At 44.1% G+C, this 22092-nt stretch overlaps 1 protein-coding gene across 1 annotated transcript in view; it reads left to right on the forward strand.

The window, feature by feature from the left end:
* LOC147020183 (uncharacterized) overlaps positions 1–22092 on the forward strand; it is a 52222-nt gene that overhangs the window by 18644 nt on the left and 11486 nt on the right. Inside the window, exons 2-4 of the mRNA XM_085895295.1 lie at positions 10979–11061; positions 13406–13546; positions 20792–20935. Of these exons, the coding sequence (XP_085751421.1) occupies positions 11010–11061; positions 13406–13546; positions 20792–20935 (337 nt within the window). The 5' untranslated portion in view covers positions 10979–11009. The remainder of the gene's footprint in view (positions 1–10978; positions 11062–13405; positions 13547–20791; positions 20936–22092) is intronic.

Below are 22092 nucleotides of genomic sequence, written 5' to 3' on the forward strand. Positions count from 1 at the left end.
CCGAAAAAATTATCTCCGAAACGAGGCAAGCTTTTTGACTTCTGTTTGCGAGAATCAAGCCGGGCATTAGAAGAGATAATAATTTATCACAAACATGATACATCACAACGACGTCATATTCGTTTTTATGACGACATCATTAAGAGGACGAGGATCTCAGCTCATATGAGCTTGTTTTAATTTTTTTTTTTTTTTTTTACATATTTCGTTTCCAATCGATTTTGGACGTTTTCTCTTGGTGTCAATTGGGAAAAGGGCGGTTGTTTTGTGGACAATCTGATTTTGCAGGAAAATATTTATACGTCAAAGCGGGGGGGGGGGGGGAGGACGGTCCGAATATCACACTGTACGGGATGTTGGGAGCGCCGATTGAAATGCAAATTGCACTTCAAATGCAAGCACTTTCATTAGGTCGGAAAAAATGGAAATGTATCTGGTATGCAGATGAAAGATTCATGACAAATGTGGAACATTTGCCCCGAAGCTGTCATTTGCTTCATTGTGAATGCATTAGGTATGAGAACCGACGGCGCGCAGGTACGAATCCTGATGAGAAAGAAGGGCAGGCAGTCTACCTTGATCATGATGACAATTATCCTCCAATTTAGGACATCCTATTACTGTGAATAAAGCGCCTTTAATTGAATTATCAAAGCCACGATTATATTTGATAATAGGGCATTGGGTAGTTCAGTTCGCGTAATTGCGCAGGGGGGGGGGGGTTGGAGGAGGGGGCACCGTGGTGTTGATTGGTTTTGATTTCTGAAAATGGGATTTATAATGAGTTATCACCTCGAATACGTAATGAAGTGCTAATTAATAGTCACTCTATTCACGGTTTATCAGAAAATACTTTCACTGCTTTCTCCGCTATAAAATATAGGTCTTCTTCTTCCTCGTCGCAATCCGTTCACCTCGCAAAGGAAAATTCGCCGCTTCTTCTTCCTCTTCCCAATCCGTTCACCTTGGAAAGGAAAATTCGCCGCTTCTTCTTCCTCGTCGCAATCCGTTCACCTCGCAAAGGAAAACTCGCCGCTTCTTCTTCCTCGTCGCAATCCGATCACCTCGCAAAGGAAAATTCGCCGCTTCTTCTTCCTCGTCGCAATCCGTTCACCTCGCAAAGGAAAATTCGCCGCTTCTTCTTCCTCGTCGCAATCCGTTCACCTCGCAAAGGAAAATTCGCCGCTTCTTCTTCCTCTTCCCTATCCGTTCACCTTGGAAAGGAAAATTCGCCGCTTCTTCTTCCTCATCGCAATCCGTTCTCTCAGCGAAGGGCCCGCGCTGTTTGTCAAAGCGAATCGTTTTTCAGGCCACGGTCGGCATGCGACGAACAGCGATTTGGAGAAAGCAAGTCGTATTGGTGTCGGCAGTCTTTTCACGCTTGGATGGTTGCCGTTGCCCCCAGAAAGACAAAAAAGAAAAAAAAACTTCTCCCTTCGCCGTCACACGTCCCCGCGCCTTCCAGCGCCTGCGCTCGAGACGCGGCCACAATTCACTTCCACGCAATTTGCGTGGCGAATAAATATTGAAGGCTTCATTACGGCTCATTTGCCTGAAGGAAGAGAACGCTCGGGGTGAAATAAAATGTCCTGGAAAGGATGAGATAGCGCGCCTGCCAATTAACACTCTGGAATGACCCAAATCCCTCGGACCCTCCCGTGAAGTACCCCCCCCCAAAAAAAGGCGGGAAAATGGTATCGAGGGCACGTGCACGAGAAGGACGGCCAACGAAGCTTTCTGATAACTGCACACCTGTCCAGGCGACCTGCGACGAGCTCTTTCGCGTCGTTTTCTTCCAATCCACATTACGGACCTTCCTTTGTATTGGAGTAAATATAAATACTTATTTCGCGCTTGTTTTGCCTTGTTCGCCTCAGCGACGCCTCCTCATGAATCCCATACCGCGGCGCGATTATGTGCTCAGTGACTTGCAAATACGCTCATGGCGATAATGAGGAGCCGGAGAGTCCCGCGGGACGTTGCTATAGCGCCGGCATGAGTGCGGGTACGTGAGGAGACGGCTCGGGCGCCTCGTGCCACTTAAAGAGCCTTTTCATCTCGCGCGCTTTTCCCGCCTCGCTCGACTCTGCCCCCCCCCCCCGCGAGAAACAGGTCGATGCAGGAGCTGCAATGAGGTGCTAGGGTTGTGTTCGAGTGTTTCGAAGTGCTCGAGTGCGAAGAGAATGGCAGGCATGATTTTTAAAAAGAATGCCGGTAATGCCCCTCCCCCCCGTCTCCTCCTCCTCCAAATGTTCGCGATCGCGGGCAGTTTTCACGCCTCCTAATGCTCATCTCGATTGCTCGCACTCTCCTTGAGTCGGCAGCCGGCCATTAGCCTGTCAGCCGCTTGGATCGCATGCAGGGAACGTGTGACGAGCTGCGTTTTGCCCTCACTGCGTGGAACAAACGCCGCCAATGATGCTCCTCAGTGCGGGGATACTCGGCCTGTGGCGAGTTCGCTCGTACAGGGCGCGTCGATTCCCCCTTCGGTGATTCGAAAAACCATCGAATTAAATACGGACACGCGAACCTCGTGTTTTAATCGCACGTGGCTGTTGTGGTCGTGCACCCGGTGAAAGGGAAAAAAATTGCATGCACGCAACCCTCTCCTGGAGCTTCACTGCACATCCGTGAAGCCGACGAGTCGTCCGCCATGTTTAAACACCGACAGGAAACGCATCACCGTGGCTCCAGCAATGACAGATTACATCGAAATACTGTACGAGTCATTTCACTGTACACCTTCTACCAATGACTGATTTGTACAGTGGACTGTACAGTACAGTAAAGCGTCATCGCACGACGTGTCGGCCCGAGGCCTGCGCGTCTGAGGTCTACCTTTAATGGCCGCCATTGTTGCTATCTTCTTTCACTCGGGTATAGTGTCATCGGTTTCCAGAGAAAATCCTCCACATTCTCAATAAAGAACATTTCCCCTTTTCAATATCGTGGCCCGGATGCTTTACGACTTTTAAAGTACGGTTTGCCGTAGCTTTATACGTCATGCGGTTTAAAATCACCTCAACGTTGCCTGCACAAGGTTGATTAACTCATCCAATCACTGACCTAATTGCAGGTCAATGACTCGCATCGTCCGTCCGTCCGTCCGTCTGTTCAAATGCTTTCAACTTCTTCTCTGAAACTACACATACGATTTCGATGAAACTGTACCAAAGTTCGTTCATAGCTTGAAATAAACGGCCCTTAAGGGGTCTATGGGGGGTTGCCCCCCCAAATAGTTATTGTATTTGCTTTCTTCTCGGAAACTACAGATGCAATTCTGATGAAACTTGACCACAACCTTCATAACCCATGGTCTACAAAAGTTTGTTCATGACGTTAGAAAAATCTGGCTCTAACGGTGTGTCAGGGTAAGACTTCATAACCTGTGATTTACCAAAGTTTGTTCATGACCTAAAAAATAAACAAGCTCAAATGAGCTAAGATCCTTGTCCTCTTACTGATGATGTCATAAAAACGAATATGACGTCATTGTGATGTATCAGGTTTGCCATAAATTATCTATGCTAATGCCCGGCTTGATTCCCGCAAACAAAATTCAAACAGCTTGCCTAGTTTCGGAGATAATGGTATAGGCGATTTCCATTAGCGGCGATATTATGACGTCAACTTTTTTTCTCGGAAGAATTTCCAAAATCGGAGATGGTTACTGTCTGCGCGTGGGCTTTCTGCATATACATGGCAAGTTTCACGAACATCCGATGTAAACTCTGGGTTGTGAAACAAAAAATGTCAAAAAATAGGAATGACGTCATAAAAATTGATATGACGTCAGAGTGATGTAGCATATGTGCGGTAATTCATCTCTGCTAATGCCCTGTTCGATTCCCGTAAACAGAATTCAAAAAGCTTGCCTAGTTTCAGAGATAATTTTTAGGCGATTGCCATTAGCGGAGATATTTTGACGTCATAACTTTTTTTTCTCGGAGGAATTTTCAAAATCGGAGATGGTTACTGTCTGCGCAGGGTGTATATATATATATATATATATATATATATATATATATATATATATATATATATATATATATATATATATATATATATATATATATATATATATATATATATATATATATATTGTTGTGGTTACCAAATTCGCAAACCACCATTCAGGTCCCTTAGGTGAGGTATCTCGGCAAGTATATGTGTAGTTAGGCCCAAACCCGTTGTCTAGTGGGAATACATGTCATTTATGCGAGCTGCGACTCTTCAGGATAGCCGTTTTTCTTTTACTATCTTTATTTTGGACCAACCGCCATGATTACCACCACAACCACAACATCAACCACCAACCACAACACCGCTTCACCACAACCGCCACGACCTTCACGTCACACCTCGCAGCCGTCGCATCGCCACCGTTCTTGCGCCGCCTGTGGGTACCGGTGTTGGACTCGTGCAGGGCGCACGTTGAACAGCGTGTACAAAATCACGGATTTTGTGCTTCAAAAACGGATCAAAAACGGATCAAAAACGACACACGCCCACTTTTTGCCGTCCAATCGGTGAGCGAGGGGCGATTTGGCCCCGCCTCCAGGACGATCGATATATGCAAATTTGTGGATCAAAAAGCCTTCACGCCCACTTTTTCTCGGGCCAATGGGGAGCGAGGTGAAAGGTCAAAGGGAGGGGGTCAAAGGCGAAGCTACGGGGGGATAAAAGGACCGTGTTCGTCAGTCAGAGCCGTGTGGAAGTCTGGAGCCCGAAGCCTGCAGTAGCTGGAGAAGCTGAAGAGAGTCGAACGAGGAGAGCCCAAAGAAGAGTCCAGGGTGGAGAGTCCAGAGGCGGAGAGGCGGCAGCGGCGAAGGCAGACGAGGGGGTGCTCGCGACGGTGCCGGGAGCTGCACGGCCGAGGAAGGCCGGCAGCGCGACCTGGCCGAGGTGGAGACGCACACCAGGGATAATAAAGATCCTCTATACCCCGAGCATCAGCAACCCCCTCCTGTTTCCCCCCGCGCTGAGATAGTGCGACCAAGGGGGCCCCTTTCCCACCCCCTGCCAGACACTGTCCACGAGGTCCGCGGGTTGGGGCGCCATCGCCGCTCCTCGTCTCATCACCAGACGGGTAGGCGCGACCCGGTCTCGGCCTCAGGCCCGCCTCATTCTTGGGGGGATTTCTTTTCCTTGGTTTTGGGTATGTGTTGTCGGCGCCGTCTGTGAAGTAGAATTGTATAAGTGTTGCCGTGTGCTCGGTAGTCGGTATTAGCTCTGCACTGTGTTTTCACTTTTATATTTGCTTTTTGTGTAAATGGAATTGTGTTTTCTTTTTTTTGTGTGCATTTGGTGGAATTGTATTTGTGTGCTTCCCGTGTGCCGCGAATAAATGTGCTTTATTGTTGAACTGTTCTCCCGCTTCGCTTCGTCTTTTCCTCCATTGAATCCTCATCTTGCTTCACGTAAAGGGTTGGTAGTGGGCTGAATACGCCCGATAATTAATCGAACCGTCGAGGTCGACGATAACACCGCTCGGTTATTCTGATAGTACGGAACGGGTCGCTTAAGTGGCCCGTGTCCGAAGTCGACCTGCGGCGAGGTGCGATCGCCCGGTCTACTCTCCGCGTGGGTACTTAGGTAGGTCGAATTTGGCGAGCAACCCTATCCCACGCGGGAGCTGATTGGCTCGATCGCGGTGAGACCGAAAGGTCCACCCGTGACTGGTTCCCGGCGTTAGTCCGAGAGGGTCACGACTGGATTGTCCGTCCGGTGGGCGACGTGCCGCGACTCGAGTTACGTGGCCGTCAGCACGCCGGCGGGCGCGAATACCGCAACAATATATATATATTTCTATATATATATATATATATATTTCTATATATATATATATATATATATTTCTATATATATATATATATATATATGTATGTGTATATATGTATGTGTATATATATATATATATATATATATATATATATATATATATATATATATATATATATATATATATATACATATATATATATATATATTGTTGCGAATTCGCGCCCGCCGGCGTGCGAGCCGCCACGTAACTCGAATCGCGGCACGTCGCCCACCGGACGGACAATTCTGTCGTGACCCTCTCGGACTAAAGCCGGGAACTAGTCACGGGTGGGCTTTTCGGCCTCACCACGATCGTGCCAATCGGCCCCCCGTGTGGGATAGGGTTGTTCGCCAAATTCGACCTACTTAAGTACCCACACGGAGGGTAGACCGGGGAATCGCACCTCGCCGCAGGTCGACTCCGGACACGGGCCACTTAAGCGACCCGTTCCGTACTATCGGGATAACCGAGCGGTGTTCACATCGGCCTCGACGGTTCCGATTAATTATCGGGCGTATTAAGCCCACTACCAACCCTTTATGTGAAGCAAGATGGAGATTTAATTAAAGAAAAGACGAAGCGAAACGGGAAAAACAGTTCAACATAAGGCACATTTATTCCGCAGCACACGGAAAGCACACATATACAATTACAACAATTGTGCACCAAAAGCAATTGCAACAAAAGAAACACAACAATGCAGAGATACTACCGACTACACGAGCACACGGCAACACTTACACAGTTTTACTTTACAGACGGCGCTGACAACACATTTACTCAAAAGCAAAAGAAAAGGGCCACCCTTAACGACAAGGGGACAGACGGGGCCTGTGGGCTGCGAGACCGGGGTGGAGCCTACCCGTGTCTTGTGATGAGCCGCAAATGTGGCGGCGGTGCCCCGACTCCACGCTCCTTCGCGGGTTTCGTTGGCACTGCTTGGAGTGGGGTGGGAACGGGGCCCCCTTTTCGCACTATCTCAGCGCGGGGGGGGGGGGGGGTAAGGGGGGAATTGTTGATGCTCTGGGCAAAGAGGATAGCTGGCTTGCTTGGGTCCCACGACGAGCGACTCCACTGCGACCTCAACCGCGCTCCCGGCTTCCCCTCTCTGCAGCTCCCCGACAGACTCCGAACCCCGACAGACTCCGACCTCCGACAGACTGACTCTCCTCCAGATCCGACCTGACTGCTGCTGCCACACTCTGCCGCTGCCACACTTCTCCAACTCGCCTTGACTCTTCTCCAACTCCCTTGACTGAAAAACTCTGTAAAAACTGACTAAATTCGCCCCGCGCTCGGCGCTTTATAGTACGGCAGGAGAACCCATTTGCAAATTTCTGGATCAGAACGAGCTCGGGGGTGGAGCCACGCTCGCCCATTGGACGGAGAAAAAGGGGCGTGAATCTCCCCTGATCCTCGAATTTGCATATATCGATTCTACTCCACACGCCTGGAGGCGGGGCCAAATCGCCCCGCGCTTGCTGATTGGACAGATCAGAAGTGGGCGTGTATCATTCCTGATCCGACTTCTCCTCGGAAAGGCCGCACTTTGTACCCGCGGCTCGGCGCGCGCCCTGTACGAGTCCAGGACAGCCTGACGCTCGGTGCCCACAAGCGGCGCAGGAATGGCCGCAGAAGGAGAGGCGAAGGTGGTGGAGGGTCCAAAGTGCTGGTCCATGGCCACGGTGACGCTTGGAATGGCGGTGATGCGATGTTTGCGGGAGCGAGCTGTGAAGGCAAAGGTCGTGGCTATTCACGTTGTTGTTGTTGTTGTGAAGCGGAGTTGCGGTTGGTGGTTGTTGTGTGATGGCGGTTGAGACGTGGTTGGTTCAAAATAAAGATAGAACAGAAAAACGGCTATCTTAAAGGGTCGCAGCCCGAATGAATCACATTTATTCCCTCTAAACAACGGGTTTGGGGCTAACTACACATGTACTTACAGAGATATCTCACCAACCGGACCTGAATGGTGGTTTGCGAATTTCCTCAACCACAACAATATATTCACATATATATATGCCAAGTTTAAGGAAGTTTCGATGAAAACTGTAGGCTGTGAAACAAAAAAGTCCACAAGAAGAAGATGAAGAACAACAACGTAATACTTAGAGATCCTCCACGAGGATCTAAAAACATGAGGTCTCAGAGGGTTTACAGGGAGATTGCCCCTCAAAATCGATATTTGCTTTCTTATCAGAAACTACACACACAATTACAATGAAACTTTACGGTAACCTTCATCACCCATGATGAACGAAAGTTTCTTCACAACATTAAAAACAACATTGAGGTCTAAGGGATTATGCAGGGGGTTGCTCCCCAAAATATGTATTTGCTTTCTTCTCCGAAACCACACACAAACACACTTTCGATGAAACTTGACGACAACGTTTATGACCCGTGATGTACCAAAGATTATTCACGCCATTAAAACAAAAATCCAGTGGTATTTACTTTCTTCCTCGTTACATATTTTGTGAGTCATCCATGCCTAACAATGGTTCCCTGGTTATCTTATCCGTTCACTACCAGGTGAGCGCCCAGGGGTATTGCCCCTATGTTTAGGTTATTCTTTATTAGTCCCTTACTGGTTTCACCAATGATTGGTTTCACCGGAGGGTACCGTAGGTTTGCTCTCCATCCGTCCGTCTGTCCCAAAATTTACATATAGCTCTTTCGAACCACTGACTCACTGGCTGATGAACTGACTCACTAACTGATATTAAAGATTAATGCCTTCCAGGTGACGTAAAAGCTGAAACTTTGCGTGCCGATGGACATCGAAACCAGGACACCAGAATAAACTGCAGATTCGTCAGACAACATCCATGGCTAAAAATATAAATCAATGAAAAATAAGAAAAAAAATGCAGGTGAGTGATTCGAGACAAAGGGGAAGCATGGTGATTTTGTGTGCTGATGTACATCGAAGCCGATACATGAGGGAAAAATCACGGAACGATGGGAAAGTATTGGTAATGAAAATATAAATAAATAAATTTTAAAAATGAAAAATCAAATGTGGGTGAGCGACCTGAGACAATGGGAAAACACGATTCATATGCTTACCCCGCTCGTGTGTATACATATACATATATATTTATATATATATATATATATATATATATATATATATATATATATATATATATATACATATACATATACATACATATACACACACATACACACAAATAAGTGTGTGTGTGTGTGTGTGTGTTTCATAATGTGGAATGGAGTTCTCCCAGGGTGGGCTCACTGTATCCACCTTCATTTTGGTAAGGGGTCATGATTCATGGACCAAGCTGTGAAGCTTTCTGTTCTCAAAGTCTTGTACCAAGGGCTCTCTTCAGGATCGACACTGAGACCCGGACAGCTTCCAACTGGAGTTCAGTTGTAGTGATATTCCCAGCTATGGTTTTTAATATCTCTGTGAGGTTCTTTGTCATCATTCCTGTAGGTCCAGCTATCACTGGTACAACTTTGGCATTTTTCAGCTTCCAGGATCTTTTCACTTCATTCTTGAGGTCTTGGTATTTGGTAATTTTCTTGATTTCTGCATTGTTTAGTCCAAAATCACTGGTATCGACACTTCACTTAGCAATGCCTTCTTCTTTATTTTTTGTTCCTAAGCATGATATCTGGTCGCAATGTATTGTTTTCGATGTTCACGCTCGATGGGATCATTCGATCGTACCTGAGCGGAACTTCCATGTTTTCAGTGATTGCTTTTGGTTCATGTTCCCAAAAACTTTCTGGTACTGGAATATATATCAAAGTGTTTGCAGACATGCCAACGGATTACTTTGCAAACTTTTTTGTGTTGTTATGTATACAGCTTGTAATGTCAGTCACATTTGGTCGGTTAGCAAAGATTTATAACACCATCAATGTTCTGAGTGGATGTTCTGGACAGAGCTTGGAGTGAAAGTTCTGAACGCAGCTCAGAACGGATGCAGTTGCATTCTGGGAAGCAAAAACCTTTAGCACTCTGTGAAGTTTGGGCTCTCTGCAAAGCTTACATCTTGTTGGAAAGGATACTACATTGCGAGGTTCATACCTGCGAAGCTTACATCGTGTTGTGAAGCTTACATTGTGTTGTGAGGTTCATGTCAAGCCACAAGGTTATTGGTGTGCCCAGGCACATTCTACGTTTCATCTACATACAAGCGCTACCCATTAAGGAGGATTAGTGTTTCAAAGAGCTTTCACAGAGCCTTTGGTTGCTCTTCGGAGTTTTTCGGAGCTTTCACGGAGCTTTACAAAGCTTCTTTGTGAAGCTTGAATAAACGGCCAAAGGCTTCTATATGAACACTACTCTTGTGTCTATATCTGTGTTCGACATCCAATAAACCTGTGATACTACGATTATGAAACCCCGAACGGCAGATAAGCGCTTGCTGTGGCTTACTGCCGTTATACAGTTGTTCTGACATCTGCAGAATCGAAATAAATATGCAAAGGGTCCACAGTCACCACAGGACTAAAATGAGTGCAAGTAAGTGCAGTGGTCATCACACGATCTTGCACGACCTCAAACAAGGAAATGAGACCATTTGGCCCAACATTGCCGTGGTGCACTCCGGGTTATTTTTTGGTTCAGCTTTAATCATCAGTTTTCTTTGTGTTTACTAAAGTTTAATAACCCGATCTTTATTGGGTGACCCAACTTGTTTATTACAAATTACAGAAATAACATGATTCTAACCCTAACCCAGAAAAAAATAATTGTTATTCGATTAATTTGCCCAAACAACAAAACAAACTGCATTCGTTGAACAAAAATGCACAAAATATAGACTTGGTGTGTTTTTTTTTTGGCTAATGTGGCACAAAGTGCATATACAGTATCAGAGGAGACTCCTTCGGCTCGGATGTATTGTGGTGTTGTGAAACACTGTGGTTTGTCATCATGTGGGAAGAACCTACTCTGAGCTAATGTATCGTTTTGCTCAACTTGAGTCAGTAATTGATTAATTATTTATCGGGCCCGAGAGCCAAACGAAACAGCTCTTGAGTCTGGCTCGGATCACAAGCTCACTACTCCAATGGCTCGTTTTCGGGAACCTACTCATCTAGACATCACCTCTCTCACTCTCTCACTCTCTTTCTCTCTCTCTGTCTCCTAATCGGACCACATATTTATCTGCCCAGGTGGTTGGAACTAGTGCAGAATCTGGTACCAATGGATGTGGATTGCACCTGCCCGGAGCTGCAAAGCTCTCCAACGCGTGATGGTGAGCTGGCGCTGGGTTTTTTTTTTTTAATCAGTTTTAATGTAGGAAAAAAGGTTTCCTAAAATGCATTAAATGATATATGCAGATTTCAACATGTGAGAATCAAATTTTACATCGCAACACAGTGCAGGCGACAATAATTGATTCAATGCGTTTCTAAGATGGTTTACTTTTCTATACTATTTCATACACTTCAATTTGGGTTGCATCATTGCTGTCAATTTTTCAACTTGAATAATAATAACAATAATACAGTAATTCCATAGCGACGTATGCCAGCCATACAATGTGGTTTCATCCAAAGAAGATGGAGCAAAAATTGATCACCATGCAAAGAGCCATGGGAAGGATGCTGCCTTGGCAGAACCAAAAGGAACAAGAAGAGAAGACAATGGTTGTGACAGAAAACTATAATCGATGACATATCAGTGAAAATAATACAATAAAATAGAGACTGAAACAAAACTGCGATAGAGAAGAAGAACGGGCAATCGATGGGTTTGCAAGTTTTACAACCTGATGAACTAAGGAAGGACCTGGGAGAAGCAGAACACGATCAAAGATGAGATGGAGAAACGAAATTTAAGAATTCGTTGCAGAAAAACAGACCAGAATTGTGAGGAATAATAAAGAATGGACCATGTTGAGGGAGGTCGTTATCCAGCAGTGGACCCAAATACACTAGTCAAGTCCAGTCAATAAATATACTCCTAATAATGTAGTTGTTTATCTGTTGCAAACAGAATCTTTGCATTTGTTTATTTGAGTACAAACTAAATGCAAGAGCATGTTACAACCTGTAGCCTTAAATTCTGTTTATAGCTCAGACTCAAAGAGGGCCGATGGCAGGTGAATGATATAGCTGCATATATTCGCTTCGAAATCCTCCGATCGATGATGCTTACTGCATCGCTGCCTGACCTCTCACCACTGCGGCAGATTAGTGAAAAGCTGCCCGGTGATTGGGATAAGATGGATGGAATGCTCTTTTCATTGGAGACACTCAACCAACATGTGATTCCATTCCAAGCAAAATAATCCAACATTATATGTATGATTATGGAATGTGAACATGACCTCACTGTGCTACTAAAGGCTTTGCCATGTGATTGCATTCCATGCAAAATAATCTAACTGTACAGAGTTGACATCAATTAATTTTAGATGCAACCACCAGTTTTAAAGCTGAAAATTAAGTTCTGGATAAAATTTGATACATATATAAATATAAATATATCTATATATGTAATTTAAAGGTTTATAATCATAGAAGACTTGGACAATATATTGTATGAAAGGTTGACACACTGATGAAGGAGCAGAGGGAAATAGGCTGACAAGGAGCGTACGGATGGTCTAGATCATAAAGTGCGAGTAAAGAAATGTTCAGGTAGACAAAGAGTGTAGGGGAAGTGAAAATACAATACATAGGTGGATTGGTTCGCTATAACAAGTAGAGGGTACAAGATTATAGGCCACCATATTGAAGGATTGGAGTGAAACATGGGATTCAACCAACTTGGAGGCAATTCTACAACAGAGTGAGGTGAGCGAACAGCTGACACTTGGAGAAGACATAAACAAAGGAATCTATATTAATATTTTGGCACGCCCCTTTCTTTGTTCCACCATCAGATTTTTGTTACTGCATGAAATGAAACAAGATTTGGCACATATACTAATGATATTATTGTCTTCCTTAAGAAGCCCCTCAAAATTCGTTTTGATGCATTTTCACAAACTCCAACGGATTCCAATCAAATTCGGTACGATTATGGCTTTTGGTCCAACTTAGGTCATTGGCTATAAATTTTTTCCATAACACTTCCGATATTCGAAAAAATCGATAAATCGATATCCCTTATGGGATTTTCCCTTCAAATCCACTCAAGTTTAAGGCCTACGGGGGACGCAAATTTCCACTTTGCCCCGGGCGCTGTTTACCTCCGCTCCACCAAGCTGTTAGGGTTAGGGTTTGGGTTAGTGTTAGGGTTAGGGTTAGCTACCCTAACACTAACCCTAACCCTAACCCTAACAGCTAACCCTTACCCTAACAGCTAACCCTAACCATAAACCCTAACCGCTAACCATAACCACAACCCTAACCGCTAACCCTAACCGCTAACCTCTAACCGCTAACCGCTAACCCCTAACCCCTAACCGCTAACAGCTATTCAGGAAATTTGCAAGAAAGCCCAGGCAACTCCGGGCTTTAGTGCTAGCCCGAGCAACGCCGGGCTTTACTACTAGTGCATTACTAAAGCAAACTGGAATACTAATCTGCCATTGAAGGTGCCAAATGACATTCTATACAGCTAATTCTTACATCTTTCCTGTAATGCAGAGGCTTCACCAATGCTGGATCCTTGCCACCAGGAGCAGCCAACAGGTTCAAAAGGCCGACTGGAGGGTGCTTATGTTCAGCCTCAGAGCACCAGCTATTCTCATGGCTCAGAGGTAGCCAAAGCAAGCACAAAACACCTTGGTACGTGTAAACGGTGCATTCTCACACACCGCAGGTGCCGAGATCATGTAGTAGGAATCTCTGCTAATGAAAACATCTACAGGATTGTTGGGCCTAATCCCTAATTCCGAACGCGAACCCAAAGCATCAGCTGTAAATCTTTCCTTTCTGTTCTGAACTCGGTTTTGTTCTTAGTCCATGTTTCAGCTTATCTGCACACTGCACATTACTATGCAGAGCGCACAGGTAATAAATGCATGAATTGCCCATAAATGTGAAGGGCAATGGTGAATGCTTTGTCCTGGCTGGTAACCAACTGCACGGCATTAGCAACATGAAGAATGTGGCCGGAAAGATGCGGGGCAGGAAGATGTCAGAGTATGCAATAAGCAGTCCATAAATGGTGTGTTAAAGGACTGGCTGTGTTTACGAGCATATTGGAGTGGCAAAAAGAACATGCTAAGATCACCATTATCACTGTGTTTTTGAGTCATTCTCTTAGCGCCCAATTTCTCTGCAACACCTGTAATAGTGTACACATGACTAATGAATATAACCTGATGATCCAGTGGAGTAAAGGTGAGGATGTTCAAAACAAATCAAGTGAGACTCCTAATTGAGTCTCGAGGCCACTAAGGGGGTATTTCTGCTCTGTATGGCAAAGCACTCAATATATGCCATAAAGGTGAGTTTCTGTAACTTCCACAGCTGCACTTTGATATTTTGGTGCAATCCATAATTTTTGTGGCCATTTTGCAAAAATACATAACCAACGGGATGTCATTTCTTGGTACAGCAGTACGTGATGTCATTATGCACTGCACCCATGTCATTTAAGGCTGTTGTGAGATAACCCACACGAGTTATATTAATTAGTATTTGATGGAAAATATATATCATCACTGAAGAGATATATTTTCACTCATCAGGGAATTTTGAACCATATTTTTTAAAATAGCACAGTGGTAGAAAAACATAGACGAAAGAGAGAGAGAGAGAGAGAGAGAGAGAGAGAGAGAGAGAGAGAGAGAGAGAGAGAGAGAGAGAGAGAGAGAGAGAGAGAGAGAGAGAGAGAGAGAGAGAGAGAGAGAGAGAGAGAGAGAGAGAGAGAGAGAGAGAGAGAGAGAGAGAGAGAGAGAGAGAGAGAGAGAGAGAGAGAGAGAGAGAGAGAGAGAGAGAGAGAGAGAGAGAGAGAGAGAGAGAGAGAGAGAGAGAGAGAGAGAGAGAGAGATGCAGGAGAGAGGGAGACAAAGAGGTGGTGTGGGCGAGAGAGGGTGTGAGAGGAAGTATGCGAGAGAGGTTGTGAGAGAGGGTTTGAGAAAGGGTGTGAAAGTGAGAGAAGGAGATACAGGGAAGAGAGGGTGAGAGAGAGAGGGAGAGAGATGGAGTTTTTTCTTTTTTTTCTAATTTTTAGCTCCTTTTTTTCAAAAAAAATTAAAATGTGTATTTTTATTATATATATATATATATATATATATATATATATATATATAGTTACTTTTGTGTGGTTGGGGGGGGGGTAGGGGTTAGACATTACAGCAGATAGGAATGTATAGAGTAGCATGGTTTATGTCTGAGTAGTTCACCCATCTTGGTGTAATAAGTGGTGACATGTCAGTTTAAGGAATGTCTTGTTTGTATGTGCACTCTACAGGGGGTGTTGCTTGGTTATAATAAGTTAGGCATTATGGTAAAGGAATTGTGTATATAAACCCCCATGAAAACCTCTTTCGGTTGTGCCAGGAGATTAGCAAGAGAGGGGCGGAGCTGTAAACACCTCCAAAGGGGTGGATGGTATATCACCTTCCAGGTTCGCCTTCCATGGGGAGGAGCCTAATCGGGTGGTTGGGTGTGCAAAAGAGTGATTGGTCTGAGAAGAAGCGGGAACACTATGGAGAGAAAGAGTTCTGACGAAAATGTTCTGAGGAGAACAAATTGTGAGGAGAATCGAGTCTGGCAAGAGGTGGCCATCCTGCCTGCCTCTGCCTGTTTTTGTTGCCTTGTGTCCATTCATCATCCTGCCAGTCTCCTCGTCATCCTGCTCATCATCCTAATCCCTCCTTATCACCTGCTCATGGCTGTCCCATACCCATCCTAACCTCCGCTACTACCAGAGATGAGTCCCTCTGTTTTTGTTCCTTTCCCTTCAGTGACTGAAACTGGTGTGAGGCACCTTAGTTTCTGTAGATATGATTTATTCGAATTGCACATCATTTTTTTTTTAATTTGCTGTCCACATTTCTTCCCCACCACTACCCGCCGTCGTATCCCTCCGCTGGTCAGTCATCCCTTGCTTTCGGTTTGGGAATAAACCCGTTTGTATTAAAAGAGATAATGCTCTTGTGTTGATCATCATGATCTGCACCCGCGTTGTCTGCCATTAATTTGGAACGTCTCGACAGGAGTTAAGCCGTTCAGAACATTGTGGGATTTTAACCTCCCGCTGCAACGAGCTCGAAGTTAGTTGAGCCATTGTCACTAATACACACACACACACACACACACACATATATATATATATATATATATATATATATATATATATATATATATATATATATATATATATATATATATATATATATATATATATATATATATATATATTACAGTAAATTACCACATACCACAATCCTCTAGCTGAAACTGCTGCGTAAAACAACCAAGAGGCCTCCACAAGGTAAGCGCTATGCTGTATCAGACCGTCCTGGAGTTCCTCCACAGCTATAAAGACATTCACAAAAAGTACACACATGACAATCCCAATGCTTCACACCCCCTCAGCTGCCAGACCGGTTTCATCGCTTATTGGCGAATTGTCAGCAACAGCGCAGACAGCAATGCATACTAATGAGGCTCTCAAGCATGTACCACATGCAAATATCAAAAGCAGTCACTATATAAATAATTTTAAAAGACCCACCCACATCTCTCACCTGTGAATGGAGGGAATAGCCAATCAGCTATCACCTAATTAACTAAACCCATGTGGCTCGGATTATATAAATAAATTAACACCTCCCATGCTCCTCTCGCCGAAACTGCTGCTTAAAACAACCAAGAAGGCCTACACAAGGTAATCGCTATGCTGTATCAAACCCTTCCCAGAGTTCCTCCACATTCCTCCATCTACCCCCACAAATATAACAACATATATCCAATATATATATATATATATATATATATATATATATATATATATATATATATATATATATATATATATATATATATATATATTGTTATGGGCCGGGGGTCGGTGGCGAGAATGACCACTTGGTGGAGGGAGGTTTGCGTCATCTCCCACCAACCTCCCCGGAATTGTCGGCCATCGCTCGGATAACTCCGTCTGCCGGCGGGTCGTTTAACCGACCATGGTCGCCAATATTTCAACCGCATAGTGTTGGGTCAATTTGTCTATAACCAGTTTACCTAATTAACTACGAGATTTCGACTACCCGGGAAACCACGCCCTCAGCACGTCTTGCTCCAACCAGGTCACTCTACCGACTGCGGTAGAGTTCCAACTACCGACTACCAACTCCGGTTCAGGTGCAGCCGAGTGGAAACTGCCAAAGCCGTGCCGGCTGGAATGAACGGATTATCGGGTATAAAAACCCCGGCTAAACTCAGATCCGAACCATGCTGGACCAATGCAAGAAGGGACGGAAATGAACTGGGGGCATTTCTAACAAGTTTTATTTACAGTAAATGAAGACACAAAGCAAGACTTGATGTGAATATGCAAGAAGTATTTACAATGATCCAAAAACACTTATTCAGTTCTACTTAAAGATGGGCCCACACGCAGACATACACACAAAATGAAAAGAAACCCAAAGTCTTTATTGGACCCTCGCAGCCGTGGAGAGAGACAAGCGGGGGGGGGGCGGGGGGGCAGAGTTCAGTGGTGTACCTGACCGTCGGAGAAAGGGCATGCTCCACGATGCTGCACCTGACAATGGTCGCTGGTTTGGTCCCCAGTCGCAAGTGTGGGACTCAAGGTTCGTGGTGGAGCTTGGGTAGTGAATGGCCGGGGTCCACGGAGGGGAGTCAGGGTCGCTCTTCCCTTCCTCGTAGAGGGTCAGCAGTGACACGTTCGCCACCTCGACGAACACCAAAAACTCTTCAAAATAACTTTTAAAAGACTCTCAAAGACCTCAAATAGACTCTCCAAGACCTCAAAAAGACCCCCCCCAAGACCTCAAAAAGACCACCCGCCTCAGAGAGTGCTCGGGAATTTATTGACCTCCCTCAGCTGGGAGGGGCTGTGGTGAACACACCTCGCTGTCTGCCTCTGATTGGACAGGTCCTATGGCCCACCTTTCCAGGGCTGGGCCTTGGTCCCTGCTGGAAAACCCTAGCCACTCCTCCACGTGGACCCACACTCGACGAGTAACTATCAACGCTGCAATGGCCCCTGCCGGGAAACCCCAGCCAGTAGCAATGTTGCACAGGCCATAGTGCAAGAGTTGCAACGTTGTGGAAGGAACGTTGGTGGAAGCGGCAAGGAACGGCTGCAAGACCCTGCCTTGGCAAGCCAGAGTGTTTTTCAACAGTGGGTGTGTCATGGATCGTGATGGGGAATGGAATGGTTGTTGATTGTTCGTTGGATGTAAAGATTTAATAACCTAACTAAAAAGAAATCGCAATGCACGCGTTTGATTCTCCCACTCGACAAAATGAAGGGGATCTGACTACACACATACTTAACGACATAACTGATTTTTGGGACATCTGTATGTTGATGCAAATGGTTTCCAGATCCGTAACAATATACTGTATATGTGTATATATCTTCTTCTTCTTCTTCTTTCGGCTGCTCCCGTTTAGGGGTCGCCACAGCGGATCTTCCGTATGATCCGCATCGTGATTTGGCACATGTTTTACACTGGATGCCCTTCCTGACACAACCCTGGTCGCCTCTTACGACACAGGGATATGGTACACCTATTTTAACCGGGGTATACACCGGCCCAGTACAATGGTACTCACTTTGCCGACCTCGGAAGGATGACAGGCTGAGTCAACCCCCTGGTGTATTAATTCAGTGGCCCAACGGGGCTTGAACTCAGGACCTTTTGGATCCGAAGCCGCTGCCCTAACCACTGCGCCAACACCAGGCTTCGTATATGTGTGTGTGTATATGTATATATATATATATATATATATATATATATATATATATATATATATATATATATATATATATATATATATATATATATATATATATATATATATATATATATATATATATATATATATATATATATATATATATATATATATATATATATATATATATATATATATATATACACACACACACACATACATACATATAATTATTTTTTTATTTTTTAAAACATAAGGAGCACACTGACCCCATGTGTGACATGACACACATCATGTAAATAAATTATGTCCACACACAGGTAATACATTCTTATAACATCGACTGTGCATTCAAATAAAGGGAAACTCAACTCATACTTAAACTAGACGGGCACTCAGTGGAGCGCATACCTCCGCCAAGCAATGACTGGTCCAGTAGAACATATCGGGCGCAATACATTTGTGAAATATCTTGATATATATATATATATATATATATATATATATATATATATATATATATATATATATATATATATATATATATATATATATATATATATATATATATATATATATATATATATATATATATATATATATATATATATATATATAGTTTTTGGCCCGATCTCTCAATGGTGAAGAATCACTTTTAAAATTTTAGTACTCGGATCCGGATTCGGATCTTCACCAAAATCTAATTAATTCTTCATTGCCACACATCCAACCTGTCCACAAAGCTTCATCCAAATCTGTCCACAACTTTTTGAGAGATCATGCTATATATCGTTTTTGGCCCTGTCCCTCCATGGTGAAGAATCACTTTCAAAAATTTTAGTAGTCGGATCCGGATCCGAATTTTCACCAAAATTGAATCAATTATTTCTTATCATACACCCACGTGTCCACGAAGTTTCGTCCGAATCCTGAAACAACTTTTTGAGATATCATGCTATATGTCATTTTGGCCCTATCAATGGTGAGGAATCACTTTTAAAAATTATCAGATCCGCATTCGGATCTTCACCAAAATGGAATCAATTCTTCCTTGGCACACACCCAACATGTTCACCACGTTTTGTCTGAATCCGTCTGAAACTTTTTGACCTATCCTGCACACAAACAAACAAACAAACAAACAGACAGAAAGACAGACGGTGATGAAAACACAACCTCCTTCCACCAACGAGCAAGTTTCCCGTGCCCATATGGGATTCTAAACAGTATGGAGATGGCGAGGGCAAAAATACAATTGGCATCTTCCTCACATCGAGCCTCTTCCTGGAACAAACCTGGAACAAATCGCCTCTTCCTGCATTGAAGTTCCTTGCAAAGGAACTTGTTTTATGATCATCCAACCTGTAAGATGTCCTCCATAATGTGTTTCGCTGCGTTGAATCACCGCTTCTTCTTTGTTTCAGATGAAAATCGTTTTCTGAAATCGCTGATGTCCTCAGAATCCAAATGAATGATGTCATAAATAGGTTTGTGGGTGAAGTCTTTGTTCAGTGGCCAGCCAATCAACCTTGAATTTAGAAAGACACAAATCTTATACCCACTTCAAATTGGATATCACCATTTATCTTGCGTTTCACTGAATCGTGGAGCTTATCATTTCAGAACAGTCAAAAGGTGGAGAAACACGTTTAACACCGATGTGTCTCGATGTCATTGCCTTGGATTATCTTCAGCTCAAGCCTCGTTTCTTGGTGTCAAAACAAGCTGTCTAAATCACTGGGAGCAAAGAAAGGATTGTCATGCATGTGAGGCACCGACATGAAAAGGACTGTGTGGAACCTTTACGGCATGCTTTATATGGATGCAATCAAAGCAGGATGCAAAGGCATCGCTGCAATGGGCTTAGGGGTTTGTATATTCCCTGAAGAGGTTTTCAATAATGACAGCTGTTGTCAGTGTCTCAATATGGATCTACAAAGAAGGGTGGCAGCTGTTGATGTACTGTTGCTTCTAGGAGTATTGTGCACCTAGAAATTTGGCCTCTTAAATATAATGCTGTTTTAATGAATTGTGAACAAGTTGAAATCTAAATTAATATTGTGTGCTTTAGAAGCAAATTTATTCACTTACCATTTGATGTCCTGTTTGGTAGTTTTGTGTTATGAGCACTGCATCTGTCTTGTTTAGGACCGCAGATCGTGTGCCTTCCAACGGAGCAACCGCACAGTTGTTCCAAGTGCAGTGACTGTGGCCGGACTGAAGAGGAACCATTGAAGCCTGGCTACATGACAGATTTCACGCAACCACCAACCCCATTGCTTAGAACCACAGGTGATGGAATGCATGTCCCACCTTATCTTGATCTTGTTCTGTAATAGCCAGTCTAAGGAATTTGCATGAGTCAACTCTTAAATCCTGCACATCTCCTTACCCCCATAAAGTTATTCAAATCACCGATCCAGAGAACTTTCAGCTCTCTCGTCTGAGTTCGATTTTCGGCCGAACCATAAACTGTCAGATTGGTGCTTCGCAGGCAGGGCATTACATCGCAATGTACACCATCTCTCAGATAGTCGTTAAGCCAGGGATCCATCTGCTAACATTGCCAGTTGATATTATAATATAAATGCAACTGCATTCTTTGACAAAAAGTGAGCAAATTTTTGCCGGTACTCTGTCCAAATTACAAATACCTACCAACATCAATCGTAACATCAGCCCCAGAAAGTTGGCTTCGAAATATTTGGCCCATAGGCCTCCCCCCCCCACCCTCCTCCAACACCCACCATTTCTCCCAAATCAACAACAGAAAATTACATACCTCTTGGATATCAATCTATGAGTATCTGCTCTAAGCGTATCCTTCTTAAGACCCGTGTAAGTCAACTTGAAAGTACACGGCATAAGGAAGAGAGAGTGTGTGTGCCTTGATATAGTTGCATTGATCTCATCCATCCCATCCATCAATTGGGACCATACTCTGTGCAGATCGTTGGTGCTGCCGAAGTAGTCTTCTGGGCTATTGGGCACAATCCTCGACGAGTCGCCACTCCAACACAGGATACCAGCAATCTTGCACTCATTTTGCTGACCTCGGAAGGATGACAGGCAGAGTCAACCCCAACTGGTATTCATTAATCAGCTTCGCCAGGTTTGAACTGAGGATCTGGGGATCCCAAGCCCACCACCCTAACCATTAAGCCAACACCAGGCATATTGATCTCATCAGATGATGTAAAACGCTGTCCCTATTGAGCAAACTTGGTGTCCTAATTATATGAGCTAAATCTCAAACCAAGTTCAACTTTTTTATATCTGAAAGAAAAAAAACAAAATTCCAGCAAGGATCAATGACAGTGTTCCAAAGCGAATATGTGCAAGTTGGAATTTTGCTTCATTGACATTGAGGGAGAATAATGCAGGAGACCATCTGTGACATGTGCAATGATCGAGCAACTCTTCTGCACAATTCCTTCACTTCTTCTTGC

This window comes from Eptatretus burgeri, chromosome 9 (genome assembly GCF_056783735.1).
Source record: "Eptatretus burgeri isolate ZD-2024b chromosome 9, Ebu_testis_v1, whole genome shotgun sequence".
Classification (NCBI taxonomy): domain Eukaryota; kingdom Metazoa; phylum Chordata; class Myxini; order Myxiniformes; family Myxinidae; genus Eptatretus; species Eptatretus burgeri.